At 42.5% G+C, this 21,612-nt stretch overlaps 1 protein-coding gene and 1 long non-coding RNA gene across 9 annotated transcripts in view; one reads left to right on the forward strand and one right to left on the reverse strand.

The window, feature by feature from the left end:
- LOC102548095 (uncharacterized) overlaps positions 1 to 21,612 on the forward strand; it is an 86,452-nt gene that overhangs the window by 57,065 nt on the left and 7,775 nt on the right. For 2 of the 5 annotated variants that reach the window (XR_010063235.1, XR_010063237.1), the window contains 3 exons: positions 7,622 to 7,668; positions 11,586 to 11,729; positions 13,296 to 19,875. This is a non-coding gene — a long non-coding RNA (uncharacterized LOC102548095). The remainder of the gene's footprint in view (positions 1 to 7,621; positions 7,669 to 11,585; positions 11,730 to 13,295; positions 19,876 to 21,612) is intronic. The other 3 variants (XR_010063236.1, XR_010063234.1, XR_005499650.2) reach the window with 2 other exon arrangements.
- The window catches only part of Rnls (renalase, FAD-dependent amine oxidase), a 272,771-nt gene continuing 265,375 nt past the window's right edge, over positions 14,217 to 21,612 (reverse strand). Inside the window, exons 7-8 of one of the 4 annotated variants that reach the window (XM_006231294.3) lie at positions 18,264 to 18,417; positions 14,217 to 14,862 (exon numbers count right to left, since the gene is read on the reverse strand). In XM_006231294.3, the coding sequence (XP_006231356.1) occupies positions 18,265 to 18,417 (153 nt within the window). In that variant the 3' untranslated portion in view covers positions 14,217 to 14,862; position 18,264. Of the gene's footprint in view, positions 14,863 to 18,093; positions 18,418 to 21,612 lie in introns of those variants that run through there. The other 3 variants (NM_001014167.2, NM_001399688.1, XR_010055152.1) reach the window with 3 other exon arrangements.

The following is a 21,612-nucleotide window of genomic DNA, read 5'->3' on the forward strand; positions in this document are numbered from 1 at the left end:
AAGTCGGACTTTCCTATTTCGAGTTTGGAGATGACTACAGCACAGTCAATAGTGGATGTTCTCAGAAAGGAGGCAAAAGAGGGCAAGAGGGGAGAAGGGACTCTAGGCAAGTGGTTGGGAAGGAATGTGCTCTAGGGTTTTCTTATGGAGCCAGGAGAAGAAGCCTGGCAATGCTGGGATAAATGTCATGGGAGAAACTGAATCACAGGCTGTGACGTAAGGGTTCCTAGTAAGTAGAAACTTCTGTGAATGATCAGTGATGGTCAGAGGTGCATCAAACTATCTTCTATTATATGTAATTTTTCTAGACTTTCTGAGCTTCCTCTTCATCCTTCTATCAAAACAACATTACCTGCCACCTGCCACAGATTCTGGGTTGGATTTCGGTATCAGCCATCATACTTTGAGGGCTTCTTGATGGTGCCACTACTGGCCTTTGGGACAAGATTGTCCTTTATTGTGCAGAAGAGTCACAATTTTCAGACTGCATCCTTGACCCTTGCCTAGTCAACGTTGGTGGGAGGCCCTCTCAGCCACTGTGGTTAGAAGAAAGCTCTCGACACATTTCCAGAAGCCCTCCCCACCATCGTACATGTGACTTCCTGACTGATGGAGTTAAAAAGGGAATTGAAACCAAGTAGACACAGCTTTGTTGTGCAAGGGGAAGAGTTGGGAAGCATAGAGGTTGGCTGCTTATATCATATCTCATATGTATTTTTCTCACTAGAGTGATAGTTACAAATTGGATCAAGCTCACTTAATCCTAACAACATTGATTTATTTAGCCAAAACTGCTTGGTTAGGACCCAGCCTTGGAATCAGATCTCAGTGGGGCTCCATCTCTTGGCATTAATTCTCATTGTGTTGACTTTATTAATGACCCTTCAGTGAGGTCTCAGGAACTCCAGGCTTGCTCCAAATGATGCCCAGGTTCTAGCAAATCTTACACTTAGGTCTTCTGCTCAAGTCTTGAGAGAAGCTACCACAAGGTTTCAAGCTCTGTGTCTGGCAGTGCAAGTTTCTTTCATGAGTATTTTACTGGTGACCCAGTTGTCATGACCAACAATTTCGGACGCACCAGTTTTTAGCTTAGAGATTATGCCTCGTCCCACCCTTAACCACAGGAAATAAGGGTAACGAAAGGAAGGGGACTCAAACAAAATCTCTGAAAGAAAAGGCAGTTGGTATTATAACGGTGAGAAAACATTTATCATAATCAGTGTTGAAGGTCATAAAACAAGATCATTGAAAGTTAGGGAGCTGTAACCCTTTTAGGGGAAGAATACAATACAAAATAAATTGTTTCTCATTTATCTGGTCACTTTAAAAAGTATTTAACAGCCAGAAGATTGAATTAAAGGTTTTTCATGTACAAGAGCCTAGTTTGGTATTTACAAAGAGTACATATGAACTGACTTCAAAATCAAGGGTATTTACAATGGAAATCCTATGTAAAGTGGGCATTGCATATGAAAATATTCTATTAGTTTCTCCTCCCTAATCTCCTATATTATATATATTTTTACTGCTTATTTGATGATTTGGCAGAAACACAAAGTGGCAGTGACATCATGCACAACCAATGTCATGCTGAGGCCTGGCCTGCCTCCCACCTAGAGGGAGTACATACTATAACAGGAAGCTCTGGATTTACAAGATACTTTGATACACCTTTTGGATGGCTGCCCCTCAATGGGCCAAGGACTGAAGTTATGAATGTCTGAGGGCCATCTGTACCAGGGTCACAGAGGTGGGAAACAGGGTCTGAGAAGTCCCTTTATTCATGGTTTAAGAAATCCTCACAGGGTCCAATCGGAATGTTCCGTCAATGTGAAGAATTGCTGCTATACGTGATAAATTTATGATAGACAAAGTTACTTGAATAATGACATTTTGTGTATAGTAAAGTTTGATGCCTGGCCAGCTACTTAAATTCTTTATATTTCCAATGAAGCACTAAGAAGTGGAGGTGTTTTAAAAAATTCACTTGCAAGCATATCTTCAAAATCTTTAGGTCATTTTAGTTTGAGGGAAGGATATTACCTATGAGAAGAGAAGAAAGAACAAAAGAAAAGGACGTTTCTTTGTGTTGAAGTTTCATCCAATGTGAAACTTTGCTTCCAGCAGAAAGAGGGAGGCACATGGCACTTAGGAAATAAGTGTCACACGTCTGGGAAAGCTGAAATGTGCTCTAGTCTTGAAAGCCCCTCCCCCAACATCACAGTTGTAACTGATGGGGAAGACTCTTCCCAGCGCAGGCGCACAGAGCTTTCTCTGCACTGTCACTCTGTGGTCTGCAAGGCCAGCAAAGACCACCAGGGTTGCAGTTTCCATGAGTTATTATGGGTGGCAGACAGGGCCGGTCAATGATACCGATGCTCCTGGGTTATCACCTTCTCTGTAAATACTCTCTCACCCCCATTCCTGTTAGGAACACCAATAAAAACTCCTTGGTTGGTGCAATTGTTACTTTGGTCTGTTTTAAGTTGCCTTTATTGAGTGAGTAGGGCTGTGTGTGTGTGTATGTGTGTGTGTGTGTGTGTGTGTGTGTGTGTGTGTGTGTGTGTGTAGGTCCAAGAACAATCTGTGAGAGTTCTCTCCTTTTACCATGTGTGCTGCTAGGATGGGAATCAGGCGGCAAGTGTCCCTACTGCTGAGCTATCTTGCTGGCACGACTTCTGATGGCTATGACACTGTTCTGTGAAAGAAACTCAAGCTCTGTCTATTTAGCATCCTTGGGAAACAGCTCAACATGGCCAGGTAGCAAACGTGCCATGATGCTTGCTGAGTTGAACCCATAGCTGGAATTTAATGGAGGAGGAAGTCTGTGTATTTCTAACTCGTTCCTTGCTTGTTGGAGGGAAACCACATTTTCCAAATGCTAATACTTTAACAGGAAACACAGGATGCCAACTATCAAGTGAATGGGAAGTCCTTTTCTGGATGGTTTTGTTCCGGAGGAGTTTTCTCATTTAAATACACAATGCACAGATCTCTGCTTTGGAGGACAGAACAAGCCATTCCTTTGAAATTTCTTCCCTCGTCTGCTGTAAAGTGAGACTGTGCCTGAGGTGGCCTCTGTGCTGCTGTTGGACAAGCTGCTGGTCAAGGGTTGATGGTCTATGTGACACGTTGAGGTCTAGCAAAGACTGAGCTGGAAGTGGGGAGTCACTATGAGGTTGTGGTGGAACACTATGAGGTTGTGGGGGGTCACTGGGAGATGACAGGCCTCACTATGAAGTTGTGGAGGGGTCATTTGATGTGATAGGGGTCACTATGAGATGACTTGAAAGAATGGAATACGTTGGTGCAATTGCTAGTTGGGTGTGTTTTAAGTTCTCTTTCTCGGGAAATTAACTATATCATGGGGTCACTGAGAGTTCATGGGGGTCACTATGAGGTGATGAGAATCACTAAGAGATCATAGGGGTCACTATGAAGTGGTGGTGCGCACTATGAGGTTGGGGTTACTATGAGGTATCAGGTGCACTGTGAGGATGTGGAAGTCATTGTGAGGTGAACGGGGATCGCTATGAGGTGACCAGGGTTAGTTACTATGATGCTGTGGGGGTCACTGAGAGTTCATGGAGTCACTACAAGGTAATGGGGTCACTGGAAGGTCATGGGGGTGACTATGAGGCTGTGGTCACAATTCTGTACACAGAGTTAAGCAATTGAGTGTTTTCAATTGAAGTGGAAGAAGCTTGGCTTCCAATGCTGTAGAAACCTCTGAGTCCAGATGGGGATATCTAGTTCTGTTCTCTGGTGAGCAGATGCCTGTGTGGGCTTCATGGTTTGCACATCTAAGATTTGCATCAAGGGTGGAGTCGCTTGGTAAGGACCATTTTCAGCTCAAGTAATCCCACTTTCAGTTCCCCATGAGCCACTCTTGTTGCTGCTAAACAGAGACGAATGCTGGGTGTCTCTGAACTGGAGAGTGCTCCTCTAAGTCTCCATGTATAATATATCTGGGGTAACCCTCAAAGACCTGGGGACCACTGATGCTGGGCGAGTCTTTGTTTCTCTTCTTGGTTGCAGAACACTTCTGTGCTAGCATACAAGAAAACCACAGGATCATGTCTGTGCCATTCAGTTCAGTAGGCTCTCAGGATTACGGAGTGCCTAGGAGGATCCAGCTTGTCTCATGTGGGTTTATTCATTCGATCCTGTTTCATTTCAACTTACGACAACCGGAATCTCTCGTCTGAATCACGCATGAGTTACATGCAGGTTTGATCTGGCATGAGGAAGAGTCTCAACCTAACATCCCATTTCAGCCTGAAAAGAAGGTCGCGTTATACCTGTTTCCTCAAGAATACATCTTAGCGGGTTGGGGATTTAGCTCAGTGGTAGAGCGCTTGCCTAGCAAGCGCAAGGCCCTGGGTTCGGTCCCCAGCTCCGAAAAAAAGAAAAAAAAATGAATACATCTTAGCACCTGGGCATGGTGGCACATGCATGTAATCCCAGCACTCTGAAGGCCGAGGCTGAACCAAGAGGTCAAGGTCTGAATTGGCTTGTCCCACACCAGCCTGGGCTATAGGAGAATCTGTGTTAAAAACCAAAACCCAAAGCCATAACATTCCACAAAACAAAAGAAGCAAAGAAAGGTTTTTTTAGCAAGTGAAGCTCTTGGTTCTCAGGAGTGGCTGTGGACTGCCCTCCTTCTGCCGAGGAGCCCTAAACCACACATAGTTTGCTGCACCCTGCAGTGCCTTTCAGAGAATGCGATGGATGCAGTGTGTACTGGAGATGTGCAGAGAGCTGCTCCAGGCTCAGCCCAGGAGGGAAGGAGGGACTGTTACAGCCGGGGTATTCACTGAGTCACGTTCCCAAAAGCCTGTCCCTTCTAAGGCTGATCTTTGACCCAGTATCTTCACATCTTACTATTTGGGCCAAGAGAAAGCTGTTGGGCCTGAGCTTGAAGAAGGCCTAGAGCCACGATGCATTTTATATGCATACTTTCTAGGAACGCTTTCCCACATGAGCCTGAGTGCGCCTGGGACACAGGGCATGGGAGCAAGGTTTGTGAAATGATGTTACTCCTTTCCCGTGTCATGAATCTACATTCTTACTTTCTTTAAATCATATATATATATGTATATGTGTATATATGTAAATGTGTATATGTATATGATTTTAGTTAAAAATGAAGAAGCGTTTTGGATTATTAAACGGTTGCAACAGCGTATGTGTGTTTCAAAGCCCATGTTTGAAAAACAAGAGTGCACTGTGTGTATAAGCTGTTTCCTGTGGTCCTTTATTATAATGTGACTTCCATGAACTTTCTCCTGGGTCTGATTTTAATCCAAGTAGCGTGCATTTACAGTTGCTTTTGGTACATTTTTAAAAATTTCTTTCTTGGAGGGAGTTATAATTTTAAACCTAAGATAAAAAAAAACGTTTCCAGAAATTCTGCAGAGCAGCACTTTGAACACCGTACATTTCTAGATGAATTGGGGTCCCCTTTCTGGGTTATCAGTCTTGTTGATAAAAGTATTTAAAAACAGACTCAGAAGGCGGCTCGCGGGCATCCTTGTTGGAGTTGGAAAGAAAACAACAGAGGACACGGACTGTAAATCTTGGCAGCAGCTAGGAGAAGAGAGAGCCGTGGCTTTAGGAGTTAGGTTGGTATGTTCAGTAATGGAGGACACCAGCAGCTACATGGTAGCAAGCAGCCCTAGCTTCAGAGAGGGAGGGAGGAAAGGCCACAACGCCAGAAAAACATGCGTGGGCTTGTAACTAAGAGATAGGAAATGAGAAGACACACTCTTCTGAGCTGGGACAGAAAAAGGACCCTGCTTAACGAAGCTGCATACCAGTAGCTCCTTTAGTGACCACGCTGAGGAGGGGGGGGGGGTTCTGGGAGAGAAAAGTACATTATCTCATTAAGCGGATAATGATTGCTCTCCTACCTTTAGCGTGGCTTTAGGTGAATCAGGCTTCCTGAGGGGCGGTCCCTTGGCTGGGTGATTGACAGGCCTACTTGAATTACCTCTTAAGAGAGGAGACAGTTGCACAGAATGTTCTAATCTTGGGAGAGATCAGAACATCGCGTTTCCACCCAGGGCCAGAGGTGGATTCCATTAGTGAGACAACCATCCTCAGTGGCTTTTAAAGTCTCCTTTAACACAGATATCCTTGCTTAACTTTAATCTGAATTTCTAGTTTAGTCTCTTTTACATCTCTGATCCCTTTCAATCTATCCATTTGTTTACCTGCCTTTCTATATGTCTAACTGTTTTACTTTAGAACCATCAGACAGTTAACTCTGGATAGAATTTAACTTCCTCCCTCAGTTCTGTGGCAGTTTAAAGAAAAGAGTACTTTTTTCCCTTTTTTATTCAGGCTACATCGTGAAGACCCTAGACCTAAAAGTCCAAGTTAGCAAATGGTGGGTAGACCTCTTTTCTAGTGATTCTATCTCCTTCCTTTATCCAAGCTCTGGCATCCCTGATGCTGACCTTGATTTGATATCACACAGCCAGGTCACCTCCAGACCTTCCAGTATCATGATCACTAGAACCTTCCCTCTGTCAGCAACCTTAAAAGCTGACGGAGGCGGAGGAATTCTCACCTGCAGAAACTTTTTCTCTGGCTCCCGAATTCTGTGGGGTGTGTGTGTGTGAGAGAGAGGGAGGGAGAGGGGGAGAGAGGGGAAGAAAGGAGAGGGAGAGGGAGAGGGAGAAGGAGAGAGGGAGAGGGAGAGGGAGAGGGAGAGGGAGAGGGAGAGGGAGAGGGAGAGGGAGAGGGAGAGGGAGAGGGAGAGGGGGAGGGGGAGAGGGAGAGGGAGAGGGAGAGGGAGAGGGAGAGGGAGAGGGAGAGGGAGAGGGAGAGGGAGAGGGAGAGGGAGAGGGAGAGGGAGAGGGAGAGGGAGAGGGAGAGGGATACTTTGAGGGCAATGAACCTCTGCACAGGTAACTGTGCTTCATAACCCAGGAGCCTCTACTCTGTCCTCCCATCTTTATGCTGTGGCCCAGCCAAGGAGGGAAGTGCAGTTGGAATGACCTTTTCTCACTGGCTGGTGAGCTCACACTACATTGGAAAGTTTTGCCTGAAATCTCTTTGTGGTGTATGCCCATGCCACCTGAATGCCTTTGATCTTGTCAGAAGCCAGTATCATCTTAAGAAATGTTTCTTCTGTTTCCAGTCTTCATCTCGCCTCCCAGAGTATTTTAATCACACATTACACGCACTTTATAGTTTTTAAAAATGTACTTTGATTGAAATGTAATTAAATCATCCCCCCATTTCTCTTTCCAACCTCTCCTACAAGCATGCACTCTCACATGCTTTTAGACGGAGAGCATACAGTAGTGTATTGTGAATTACTCTTAACACTATGAGGAATAAACATGCTGTCAGAGTGCATTTGAAAGTGATTGCGTTACGTTTTGTTGTTTTGATCTACCAAAATCTATTCAACTGTCTCCTGTTGGTGTTGTTTCGGTGATTTCCAGCTTTTCTTTATTATGCCTAGTTCTTAATTATGTTGTAGATAAATGATAAATCATTCTTTTAAATTTTAATATATTCTTCTCTCATACATTACATCCCAGCCACAGTTCCCCCTCCATCCCCTCCCCTCAAACCCTCACCCACTCTTTCTCCATTTCTTTTTCAGAAAAGCGCAGGCCTCCCCTGGATATCAACCGTGCATATCAAGCTCTGGTAAGACCAGGCACCTCCCCTTGTATTAAGGCTGGAAGAGGCAGCCCAGTCTGAGGAAAAGGGTCCCACAACAGATAAATGAGTCAGAGGCAGCTCCTCCTCTCGCTGTGAGGAATCCCATAAGAAGTGGAAGCTGCACAAACATAAGGAATGTGCAGAGGGCCTAGGCTGACCCAGGCAGGTTTCCTGGCTGATGTCTCACTCTCTGTGAGGCCCCTTGAGCCCAGCTTTGTTGATGTTAAGGGTTTTCTTGTGGTGTCTTTGATCTCCTCTGTCTCCTGCAATCCTATCACCCCCCACACACCCATGCTTCAACAGGGTTCCCCAAGCTCCGCCTAATGTTTAACTGTAGGTCTCTGCACCTGTCTTCATCAGCTGCTGGTCTATCCTTGGTTTAAAAAGAGAGACTTCTTAAGATATAACAGTACTGAATTAAAAGTTATTCTGTTAAATACATTGAATGGGATGAGGAACCGTAGGAAGACAGGAGAGGGATAACAACTGGACTGTAAAAAAAAAAGATAAAAGACAATAAAAAATGCAAGCAGAAAAAAAATCCTAAAGTATACATTGACAATGCAGAGCAAAGAAATGTTGTGAACACTTCTACTTCCACTAATATTTTTTCAGTTCTTCATAGCATTCCACGTTTTTAAAAAGTTATAAATATGATATGCTGAAAGTTGCATAATATTATGGTTTCTTACATGTTTTGGTTTACCCATGACTCAAACCAGGATTTTAAACACACACACACACACACACACACACACACACATATATGTAATTTTATAACTCATGAGACAAAACATGGTTTTATATATTTGTGAATCTGTATATTTACTGCAATGTTTTAGCATTTTAATTATCCTTACTAAGTGAGATACCAAGAGGAAAAGAACTAGGTTGAGTGTAACTCCTCTGCAGGAGGGCCTCACAATCTTGCTGATTCATAATGTTCTTTCCTTGAAGCACAAGTAATATGTTGTTAGGATAAAAATCACAATTTTTAAAGACAAATAGTTTGCAAAGTTTCTTCGATAACTTGCTGCACAGTTCTTTTGCTTCTCATTGGTCTTGTACCCTCCCACCATCACAGGGAGTACTACATTACAGATAATGGCTTAGGGCGGTTGTGACCACTCTTAAGCCAGCCGTAGACTAATGTATCTAGCTTGTCTTTACAGTGGACCAAAACTACATGCTTTTTACCTGGTTGTTGCTTTAACCTGTTAATAATTTCTAGATTAAATTAGAATTATGTTTTAGGGTTAAAAGAAAGCCCACCATAGAGCTCTCTATATACTTTCTTAGGTTCATTCCTTTGAATATTAATTATGTTTCTTTGTTGACATGATGTGCAAGCTGTGTTTGTATTGCTTATTATAGCATGTAGAAAACCATGGGCTGTTGAATATTTATAGCTCACCTTTATTCACTTCTCATTAGCCTCAAAGTGAAATCTCTTGTCTTCTAAGTCTAACTATGTGGACCACAGGAATCCTTGTGTCTTTTCTTTCCAACATCTTAAGTATTTTCTGTGTCTCGGTATGGGACACCCAAGTTTAGAGACTCTCGGTACCTTCTCTGTGATGCTTTTGATTTGCTCTTCGCTGGGATGTTTGCTAGTTTATAATCGTCTACTTTTCCTAAGGTGATTCATCTTTTCTAAAATTTTCACAAGGCTTTATAAATAACAAAATGAAATTTTATAATTCCAGGACCTATTGAAATAATTGTAGACCTTCACAATTTCAGCTATTAATAGATTCTTTTAGCTTTTCCCTATAATATGCAGCAAATTAGTTCTTCCAGGATGAACAGCCTGCCTCAACTGAGAAACGCATTCCACTTCCTCATCCATAATGTGTTCGCTACGTTGCCATTTTCTTTTTTCTTGATAATTTACTTCTTTTTATCTTTTTAGATTCATTGGTGTCTTGCCTGCATGGATGTCTGTATGAGTGTTGTCGGAGTTAAAGACAGTTTAAAGCTGCCATGTGGGTGCTGGGAATTGAACATGGGTCGTTTGGTAGAGCAGCCAGTGCTCTTAACGCCTGAGCCATGTCTCCAGCCCTACTAATTTCCTGTTTTCTAGCAGGATATTAGTTCATGGGAAATGGTCCTGATTACTTCAGGACAGGCCAGGTAAGCATACTTTCTACAGTGTTTAAAGCCCTTGGTGTAAGGCTGATCTGGCAATTGTCTCACTCCAGGCCTAACAGTTTTTAGAACGACTTTTTAAGAGAAAGAATAGAGAAAATAAAATATCATCCAGTGAATTCTGATTGCCCACTGCTAGATGAATTCCAGCAGCAAACTATGCCACCAAAGCACTGTGCTGATAAAAGTTTTCTAGGAGAGTCTGGGTGCCCTGCCCTCCTGCCTCTCTGGCACACATACCAAGGACACAGACAAAGCCTGTTTTGAGGATTCTGTGCCAAGGTCAGCTTCTAAAGTCGAGGTGTGCTCATCTTCAGTCTTTGGTCATTTAACGCACATTCACTGAAGGACCTACTGTGCTGCGGCTCTGCTAGGTTTAACGATGGATGTCAGTCAGCTAAGTCAGATGTGAGAGTTGTCTTTGGAGAGCTTATGTACTTACAAGTAAGACTCACTTTTAAAATATTTAATTTATTTTTAGTGTGTGTGTGTGTGTGTGTGTGTTATATGTAGAGTCGTGCATGTACTTGTGTGTGCTTCAGAAGGCAATATTAGGTCTTTTTTTTCCTCAGTGACTTCACTTTATTTTCTTTCTTTTTTTTATTGGTTATTTTATTTGTTTACATTTCAAATGCTGTCCCCCTTCCCGATTTCCCCTCTACAAGCTCCTTATCCCATTCCCATCCCTCCACCCTACCCACCCACCCATCCACTCCCACCTAATGGAAGCTGGAGCTCACCATTGGCTAGACAGGATGACTAGCAAGCCCTAGGGATGTTCTTGGTTTTTTGTTTTTTGTTTTTAAATTTCATGTATGTGTACTGTAATTACAAACTTCTTCTTGTCCCTCAAACTTCTCCCACATTCCTAATTCCCTCTCCAACTTCAAATTCACTGCTTCTTTTCTTTACAAACATGCATGTACATGCACGCGTGCACACACATACACACAGGTTCACACACATGCACACACACACACATGCACCCCCTACACACAAATAAATAGATAAACACGACATGCTAAGTCCATTTAGAATTGCCTGTGTGCACATGTTTTTAGAGCTGACCACTTGATATTGGAAAACTAATTAGAGGGTAACTGTTTTTGTTTGTTTGTTTGTTTCTTTTTTTTTTTTAATGCGGGCACTGGGAATTGAATTAAAGTCTTTGTCCTTGTATGGCAAGTACTTTGGTGATAGGGTAATCTCTCCAGATCCTCTGGTTACATTTTGTAAAAGCTCAATTACAAAGTATGGTGTCATATCCTAATTGTTGATGTCTCAATGCCTTTGACCTATTCGTTTAATGGGTGTTAGGTGCAATTCTGGACCCTGAAGATTCTAAGGTAAAAGGCAATACGTTTCTCTAGAGTGTACCACATTTGAATGAAGTGCCAATTCCTCATATTTGCAAAAACCTATTTGATTTCATTGTGTTGTCTAAACCCATAAGCAGCAAAAGAGAACAGAAAAAAAGAACCCATCATTTTATAAAGATCTTACCTTAATAGATGGCATAGTATAGAATAGTTAAAAATTACCTCAACTGAATTCTCCAGGTAACTCAATTATTTGGATTTTAAATAAGCATCAGTATATTTAATCCCAGATTTTCAAGTAGATCAGAAGGCAGACTCAGCAGGTTTCTGTACCCAGGTGCAATTTTCTGCCCACTTTTCTTGCTTCTTCTGCAGAAATCTTTAACTGGAAAGCAGCAAGGAATGGTATGAAGTACATATGTTTACTTTTCTCAGGGGTGGAACAGCTTTCTGCTTTCCCTTCTCTCACAACGATGGGCATTAGCTCACTGCAAGGACTTTCTGAAACCAAATGTCATTGATCAGATGCTCCACGAGGAGCACGTAGCTTTTGCAGTGCCATCCTTTACTGAGGACAAGGTAGGTCTGCTTTGGTTGTGTGGGGTCATTCAGCCACAATCATGCTTTCTTTTGGTGCCTTTAGACATTACAAAAAGAAATGGTGCTTGGCTGAATTCATTCACTCACTGGATAGGGAGATGTTTACTAAGCACTTTCTATGATCTGAGCCCAGCTTTGTTCATCTTTTAGCTTTGTTGACGAGTAAATACTGAACCAGTGAGTGAGTGAGTGGTGTGTGTGTGTGTGTGTGAGAGAGAGAGAGAGAGAGAGAGAGAGAGAGAGAGAGAGAGGAGAGAGAGAGAGAGAGAGAGAGAGAGAGAGAGAGAGAGAGAGAGAGAGAAGCTGGGTATGGTGTGAGCTTTTGAAATCTCCAAGTCCACCCCCAGTGAAACTTCGCCTAATCCTTCCTAGACAATTCCACCAACAGGAAATCATCCCATCCAAACCACCCAGGTTTCAAAAGAAACATGTTAATTCCAGTTCACTTTCTCTACTTTCTGCTTGTGGTTCAAGACAGAAGCCCTCAGCTCCTAGCTCCTACCGCCCGCCATGCATCTGCTCTGCCATGATGGGCTCTAACACTGCAACTGTGAGGCCAAACAATCTTTTTCCTTCTATAAGCTGATCCATGTGCTTTGTCACAGCAATATCAAAGTCACTAAAACATCCACTATTGGTGCACACACTCCTACACATCTGCCTCTCCATGGCTCAGGTAAAAACTGAGGGAAATTGACCTTTACAGCCTTCCAGACACAGCAAAGATCTACTTGATCCTTCCTCCTGCTTCCTTCCTTCATCAGGGATGTAGCATTGACTCAGTCTTCAGAGGTAAAAGGAGTCTGGTGAGATTTAGTCATTGCCTCAAGGTCATACAGTGAGGAAGGAACAAAATCCTTTCAATCATTAAAACAGATTTTACTCCAGGGGACGGTACAGGCTTGCCTGAAAGGAGGAATGGATCCATGTGTGGATGTGAGATAAACTGGTTCACTCTGGCTTCCTATCGATTATGTGATCTCCGCCCCCACCCCCCGCCCCAACAATACTATTATTCCTTATGTCACGAGACTCATGGAAGCTGATAACAAGCTTTCAGAACCGTGGACAGAAGAAATTGCTTCTCTGTACACAGCATCTAGCCTCAGGTATTTCAGATAGCACCAAAAATCTAATGGCCAGCTCCTTTGCCTTTGCCCTGAATCCTACTCCCTGGGTTTTGCTTTCCCCAGATAGACTCTTAGGGTGGGGACTGATTTATATTTTAAGTATCCACTATAGACCTGGCTATACTTTTGCCATATATGTCAGGAAAAGTAAGCCACTAGTATAAAGAAATTACCCACTTTTTGAAGTGATTAGCCCTGAGATCACTGAGAGCTACAGGCAGTTTTTAAAGCTTTATATTAGATTTCGCTTGGCTTTTGGAAATCAGAAACCAGAGCTGTGAATAATAATATTAGGTGTTTAAATTATTAGAAACAATGGTAACAACCGCCACAAAATCCTGACATGCGAAAGCAAGGAAAAACACAATGGATCACACTTTTGATACTGGATTTACACCTGGAAATTAATTTTCAGGAAGAAGCAAGAGAAACTACTGGGAAGGAAGAAACGAAAGAAGGCAGAAAAGAAGAGAATGAAGCAAGGGGGATGAATAGACAAGAGACACATGGACGGAAGGAAGGACGGACATAAAGTGAGATAAGTACTGCTGGATGGTAATTCAGGGTCATTAGGATGAAGCTATTCCCATGGCAAGTGTCTTCCTGAGCACCACCCCCTCCTCTCACCACAAAGTGATAAACCAGCCAGGGGAAATGAGAGGAGTACAAATCACTTAGCCAGTACTTATGGGATTTTACTTAGACCCCCATACGTATTATGCCAGGATTAGTGTCAGCCCTCTGAAAATGCAAAAGCAGTAAGACGACCACATGGTGTGGACTGTACCCCCCGATGACTATTTCAGCCAGCTGTAATTATCATGTTCATCTGGAAGCTGAGTGGTTCCAGTAATAGAAATGGGTCACGGGAAGTGTGGGTTATTGTCCTGGTATGTCATTATATGACCTTGGTTGGCCGAGCTCTAGGCCTTGGTTTCTTTATTTGTTAAATGTGGACATGAATTTCCTGTCCTGACTATTTCACAGGGGCACTGGGGAGATGAGGCATGGAAGGTTATGTACCCACATACTTCGATGAAGATGAAATGCCAGGAAAATGTAAAACTGACCTTGGGCCTTTTCACTTAAAAAAGTGGTGGGTAGGTGGGAGAGGGGGTTGGTAGGATGGTATTATGTGCAGAAGGCTTGGTGACTCAAAGAAGCATCTTTTTTCTCCCCAGTAATATCTAGTCTGGGATTATTACTGCTTTCTTGGTGATTTTCAGGCATTCCCTTCTCCTTCAGAAACGCCAAAGGAGCAAACACTATTCTGCTGCTGTAATTTGTCACCCTTGCAGCCTGAGCAAGATGCACAGAGACGGTTCAGTAATTAAGCTTTTCAACGGGCATCATAAAGGTTTATTCTGGCAAAGGCTATATTTATCAGCTAACAAGTATTAAATCACCCCACTGCTCAAGCCGTTTCTCACTTGAATATGCTCCTTTCAAAACACAGCAGCTTTCCCTGCCTGGCTTGACTAATAAAAGTCCTCACTTGGAAATACGGTGGCAATGTGTGGTCTTGTGAAGTAGACGTGCACCCCAGCACTGTTTTAAGCTTGGTTGACTCCCATCTTCCTGAGGGGGTAATGGTGGACTTCTTTGCCCTGCAGTCTTTTATAGCATCCTTCCAATAGCTACTAGAACATGGACTTCCTTAGCTATTTCTTCGAAAGGGGAAGAAGCAGGTGGAAGTTCAAATGCAGCAGGGGTCTTCAGCATGACTGAAACAGTGAGGTGACAATGATCTCGGTTCTGAGGAGGATGGAGTCTCTGCTCACATTGGAACATCTTAACAAAATTGTAGAATAATATGCTTAGAATGAACAGCTATGAAATATCTTAGGAATGTCTTGCAAGAATGATTCCACTACTAACCCATCTCCCTCTTTACAAGTTTTTTCCCTCCCTTGTAGGATATAAGTATTCCATTGTTCATAAAGGTTCGAGACATTTTCTGTCCAATGACTTCAGATGTATATCTGTTTAAAACAAAATAGTAAAAACAACTGAATGAATTTTTTAGGTATTTGAAGAGAAAATAAAGACAAATATTAATCAAACATGGACAAGAATCATGCAATAAATCAATTTTCATTATTTTACATCAGAAACTGCAATTTATTTATCCTTTCTATGCTTTCAAATGGAGTGACATTAGCCATATGCAGGCACTTTTGTGTTTTAGTTTTGCCCATTCATTGATAAAAGGCGAGCTATCCTCACATGCCAGAAGAACAGATCCAAATTTGTTGATAAACCAGAGGATTCTGCTAGTGCTTGTGTAGGTATGCATTTTGCATACGTAACATACACGAAAGTGAATGTAATTTAAGCACTACCAAGGGACAAACTCTTTGGATAAATGCTTCCTAGTTTAGGAGCTGAGACAATTATTTCTTTGCTTTCAAAACGAAATAGGGGCTGGAGGTGTATCTCAGTACATAGGGTACTTGCCTACCATGCAGAAAGCCCTGGGCTTAGAACCCAGCATCACATGAACGGTGCATGGTGGTTTGGATGGTTTGAATGAGAAAGGCACCCATATATTTGGGTGAAATGGCACATATAGTCAAGTGTTTGCTTCCCAGTTGGTGGAACTGTTAGGAAGGACTAGGAAGTATGTCCTTATTGGAAGAGGTTTGCCAACTCTAGGAGGGTTTTGAAGTTTCAAAAACCCATGTCAGTTAGCTCTCTACCTCTTGGTCGTGCCTCAAGATATAAGCTCTCAGATATTGTCCCAGTGCCATGCCTGCCTTCCTGCTGCTCCTCGCCATGATGGTCATGGACTCATTCTCTGAAATTGTGAGCCCCAATAAACTCTTTTTGTTCTGCAAGTTGTCTTGTTCATGCTGCTTCAATACAGCAACAGGAAAGTAACCAAGATAGTAGTATACACAGCATTTAAGAGGCACATATAGGAGGATAATAAACTCAAGGTCATCTTTGGTTAATAGCAAATTTGAGGCCAGCCTTAAATCTTTTAAAAAATTATTTAAAAATTAAAATTTCAGCTTCTTCTTTTCTTCTTCTTCTTCTTTTCTTCTTCTTCTTCTTCTTCTTCTTCTTCTTCTTCTTCTTCTTCTTCTTCTTCTTCTTCTTCTTCTTCTTCTCCTTCTCCTTCTCCTTCTCCTTCTCCTTCTCCTTCTCCTTCTCCTTCTTCTTCCTCCTCCTCCTCCTCCTCCTCTTCTTCTTCTTCATCATCATCATCAATCATCAAAAAATAAAATTACACCATTTTCCCCTTCCCCTTTCCTTCCTCAAACTCCTCTCTTATCCAATCTCCACTCTCAATTTCATGGTCTCTTGTCTTCATATATTGTTACGTGTATGTATAAATACATAAATAATACTTGCTAAGTCTGTTGTTTAGTATTGCTTTCTGGTTGTGATCTCAGAGCTGACCACTTGGAATTGATAATCAGGTAGGAGGCTTCCCTCTGGGAAATACCAATTTTCTGTCTCTCGGCATTCCTTAGTTTACTGTGGCTCAGTGTTCAGGGGTGGGGCTCCATGGGATTCCCCTATCATGTCTATTGGTGTCCTTGTTCAGGTCTCATTTAGACAGTCACACTATTGAGGTATCATGGGCATATCTTCCCTGTTATTTCTAGGAGACACAATTTCACAGCAGATTTCTTGGTCTTTTGGCTTTTACAATCTTTCTGCCTCCTCTGATGTTCCCTGAGCTTTAGGAACAGCCATTGTATTGTAGTTGTAGCCCCAGGGGCCAAGCACCTCATGATCAGTTGCTCTTAGCATTTTGGCCAGTTGTAGTTTTCAGTGGTCTCCATCTGACAAAGAAAGACTTCCTTGATGAGGGATAAATACAGTTCAGATGAAGTTATGCTATTTAGGCAGGCAATGCTACTACAAGAGCCATAGACTAACAACAAAACACCTCCAGCCATGGGAAAAATCCCATTTGAATTGTTGGCCAGGGGAATCCCTAAACACTATATCCTATTGTTGTTGCCCTTTGCTGCCTCCGGAGATTGAAGGCGAGACTCTGTTGTTGAAGACACTATACACTTTGGAAGTAGGACATAGAAGATAAGGGTAGGGTCTGGCCTGAACGTCTCCTCCGTGAGACGAGTTCTCACAGTACTGGAAGGTGCTATGTAAGCTGGCCAAAAGGAGACGGAAGGAATCACTAGTCGTCTCTGTTTGTGATACCCATGAACACAGCAATGATCAGCAAGGCACGATATCCCCAAGGCTGCAATAGAAGCAGTCCTATCGTGGTAGTAACCAACTGCTGTCTAATAGGACTCAAACCGTCTCAGCAAGATGAAACTCATGTCTAATACTGGAAACTTAGCGGACTCCCCAGATTTCATAAGGTTATAGATTTTAGAGAAGAGCCCATGACTACCACTTTACTACACGAGCATGACTTATAACAGGATTAGCAACATTTAACCTTACACCCACACAATCTATTTTTAAAAGGCAAAAATAGCATTATTTTGCTTTCCAAATTAACAACACACAGCTTGCTTGAAAATCTTAGGTTCAATTTCTCTCAAGCCAGCCATCATGGGACCAAACCCTGAAGTACATGGGTGACATGCCAAACTGCTATGTTAGGGACTATTGAGTGGTTTGAAATGTATCTATTTTCTGTTTAGGAGGGTTTTTGTTGAACAACAGGAAATTCATTATCTATGACATAGTCCGAGTACCATAACGGACAGCAGCAGCCACAGGGGACCTGGTGTTAAAGATTGATAGACTTCCTCTCAGTTTCTGTTTAACTTTTATCTCACATGTGAAGACTGGAGTTTGCCTTAAGGGTAAAAAAGCATTGTGTGACTTGAAAAATGAAGATGATTCATGTCATTTTTCTGACAACCTACAGGGGGTCCCTTTGTGGCTCGAGCAGTTCTTCAAACTGTAGTCTATGGGACTGACTACTCAGAGTCTTAATAACTCAGAAAGTAAACGAGAAACAGAAGTTATTTCATGTTTTGGAGAAATCTTGCATTTCAATTATATGTGTGAGGCTGTAAGATGAGGTTTGGTAGTGATTGTTGAAAACTGAAGTTTTCAAATGGATAATAAAGGTTTCCCATGAAAGAGAACTTTGATTTAGAATAATTCTGGAGCTGGGTTATTTGTGACTTATAAGCACCATTTTGCTTCCATAAGGCTTGATAATGAAAAGTCAGAAAATTGGGGAAGAAGTAGTCTAAGAAATTATCATTCTTTTATGGGTGGTAGCTATCAATTATAATAGTTTTTATATTTCATATTAAAAATGACAGAACATGAAGACATTTTCCCAAACAATTTCTCTCCATAGAAAGGAAAATAGAACAATTAATAATATGATTGTGAAAACAAAAATCGCAAAGTAACTGTAGAAAACAAAAACACAGACACTAAATATAACTCTTTAAAGCTTCCACGACACTCAGGGCAGAGGCAACGCAGCCATCGAAGTTGGAGTGAGTGAATCCATCCCCTCCACACACCAGGAAAGGGTTGAGATGAAGAGTCATCTGGCCGGGACTGTTGGCAGCTGAGTTTGTAACCTGAAGAAGAAAAAGAAAGAGAAAAAAATTATTGGGGCTGACATTCAGCCATGGTAATGCCCACCAGGCTTTTGCTACCTGGAGAAATTAAAACCTAGAATATCCCAGAGGTTCCTCTTGTCAAAATACTTAAAATTATTTCAATTATCAAATAACTGAAAATGTACCAATTCTCTGGATTTGTAGATACTATGGCTTGAATGCTTATTGACCATCTCCAAATTCCTGTGTGCACTCCTATGCTAGAGAGTTTTATGCCGACTTGACACAAACTAAAGTCATCTGAGAAGAAAAAAACCTCAATTAACAATAACCTGGGCTTGTGTGACAGTGACCTGGGATAAGGCAGGCACCCAAGAACCAATGGGGGTGACCTTAGTTGTGACTCACAGCATTGGGAATATGGAGCCTGAAGAGGCTACCTCCTGTATTCCAGTAGGAACCCCAGTGGAGAAATAGGGACACCAATCCACCCATAAAACTTTTGACCCAAAATTTATTCTGTCTATAAGCAATACAGGGATGGGGGATAGAGGAGAGACCGAGGGGACCAATAGCCAGCCCAACTTGAGACCTATTACAGGGGCAAACACCAATCCCTGACACTATGACACTATTAATGATACTCTGCTATGCTTGTAGACAGGAGTCTAGCATGGCTGTCCTCTGAGAGGCTCCACCCAGCAGCTGACTCAGACAGGTGCAGACACCCACAGCCAAACAGTGGATGGAGCTTGGGGACTCTTATGGAAGAATAGGGGGAAGGACTGTGGGCCCTGAAGGGTATAGGAACTTCACAGGACCAATAGAGTCAACTAACTTGGACCCTTGGGGCTCTCACAGAGTGAACCATCCAAAGAGCATACATGGGCTGGACCTAGGCTTCTCCACTCATATGTAGCAGATGTGCAACCTAACCTTCATGTGGGTCCCAAATGACTGGAGTGGGGGCTCTCCCAAAAGCTGTTGCCTATCTGTGGGATATGTTCTTCTAGCTGGGCTGCCTTGTCTGACCTTAGTGGGAGAGGGTAGGCTTAGCCATGCAGAGGCTTGAAGTGCCAGGGTGGTAGATATTTAGGGGCCCCCACCTGCTAGAGGAGAAGGGATGGATGGGGGAAGGATTATGGGAGGGGGAGGCTGGGAAGCAGGCAGTTGGTGGGATGTAAAGTGAATAAGCACAAACAAACAAACAAACAAACAAACAAGGAATAACCTGGGCTTATAGGGACCCAGAGAGATGGAACTGCAAAACAGAGAGTGTGTATGGGATGGACCTAGGCTCTTAGCACATACATAAGTTGTGCAGCTAGGTTTTTATGGGGGACTCCTAACAGCAGGAGCAGAGGCTGTATCTGACTCTGTTGCCTGCCTTTGAATCACTTTCAGCTAACTGGGCTGCCTTACTTTGCCACAATGGGAGAAGATGCACCTAATTCTACTGGAACTCAGCATGCCAAGGTGGGTTGAAATCCATCACCAAAAAGCCATATTATGTTAAAAAAGAAGAACAGAAGAAAAAGCCTTCATAAGAGCAAGCTGTAGGCAAGTCTGAAGGGCATTTTCTTATTTAGTGATGGATTGGGGAGAGCCAAGCCCATTGTGGGTTGTGAAATCCCTGGATTGCTATCCTGGATTCTACAAGAAAGCAGGCTGTGCAAGCCATGAGGAATAGTAAGTCAGTACACAGCATCCATCATGGCCTCTGCATCAGCTCCTGCCTCCAGGTTCCTGCCCTGTTTGAGTTCCTGTCCTGACTTCTTTTGATGATAAATGGTGATGTGGAAGTGTAAGCTAAATAAACCCTTTCCTTCCCAACTTTCTTTGTGCCACAGTGTTTCACAGAGCAATAGTAACCCTAGTTAGACAGTTCCTAACTACAGTGGTGATGGTATTTGAGGAAAGGACCTTTTAGAATGTGAAAGGCTTTGTGTAAGATCAGTGCCCTTATACATGCCCAACCAAGCTTGTTGACAGCTTCTAACATGGGAGCTAAATTCCACCAACTATGAAGAAGGCAGAACTTCAACAGACACTGAGCCTGCCATAGCTTTGGCCTTGGCTATCCCACCCTCTGTGAGAAACATGCTTCTTTCACAAATATGCCCTCTTCACCCAGTCTGCTACACTGTTAAGTAGGCTAAACACACCCCCACCTTTTCTTCTTTTTTTCTCATGTACTTTCTGAGTACTGTTCTCAGAAGTCTTCTCTCAGCACTGGGGAGTTGAATTTTAAAACATCACATCCCTGACATCATGACTTTGGCAGTCAAGGTTGTTCCAAGGGAAATAATAGCATATGTAACTGTCTAGTCTATAGGTCACTTTGCGTGTGTGTGTGTTCGTGCACACAGTGGGATAATATAGAGGAAGGGACATGGCAAAGAGGACAGACAGACTTTCAAATATTAAAATATAGTAACTATTACATAAATACACCCATTGAATATGTAGAACTTACTACTTAATGGGAGAAGAATAAGCTGAAGGTAGAGATTTATTTTAATAACAAGGTCTATAATATTTGAAATGATGGAGGTGGACATTATTTCCAGGAATAAGTATCCACAGGATCAGTTGGATGATGTCATTAAGCCTGTACAGCTAAGAGAATAAGTGGGAGTTAAATTTAGTATGTTGGGCACTGAGATGGTTGGCTACTGAGACATGCTAACCTCCATAGAGTACCAGCATAGACATATTTGCAACAGTAGGAACTCATTCGTCCTTCATGGCACAGCCTTTTCATACAAAGCATTACATGGTGACTCTCTCTATCCATTGGCTTCATGGAGGGTACTGCAGTAGAGGCTAGAAGGACTTGTTCTCTATAACACTAGGAAAAGAATGAACACATATAACTCATGCTATTTGGACTATGGTGTGGAGACTTTAGTTTCTAGAGCAAGGTAGAATTTATTTTGAGTGTGTACATCTGTGTGTGTATGTGGTATGTTAATGTGTACACGTGGGTATGTACATGTGGAGGCAAGAGGTTAACAGAGGAAGTCCTCTATCCTTCTCACTTTCTGTGGTTTTAGACAGGGTCTTTCCCAAATCCTGCATGGCCATTCAGGAGGGATGGTGTGACACAGTTTCTGCCCCAGGAGCAGAGCCAGCAGGGTGTGGGCCTCCACAAGTGTTGACAGTTGCTAGGTGCAGGACTTGTTTATATATTTTACTTTATGTTCTTTCAAG

The sequence above is a fragment of the Rattus norvegicus genome, chromosome 1 (genome assembly GCF_036323735.1).
Source record: "Rattus norvegicus strain BN/NHsdMcwi chromosome 1, GRCr8, whole genome shotgun sequence".
Classification (NCBI taxonomy): Eukaryota; Metazoa; Chordata; class Mammalia; order Rodentia; family Muridae; genus Rattus; species Rattus norvegicus.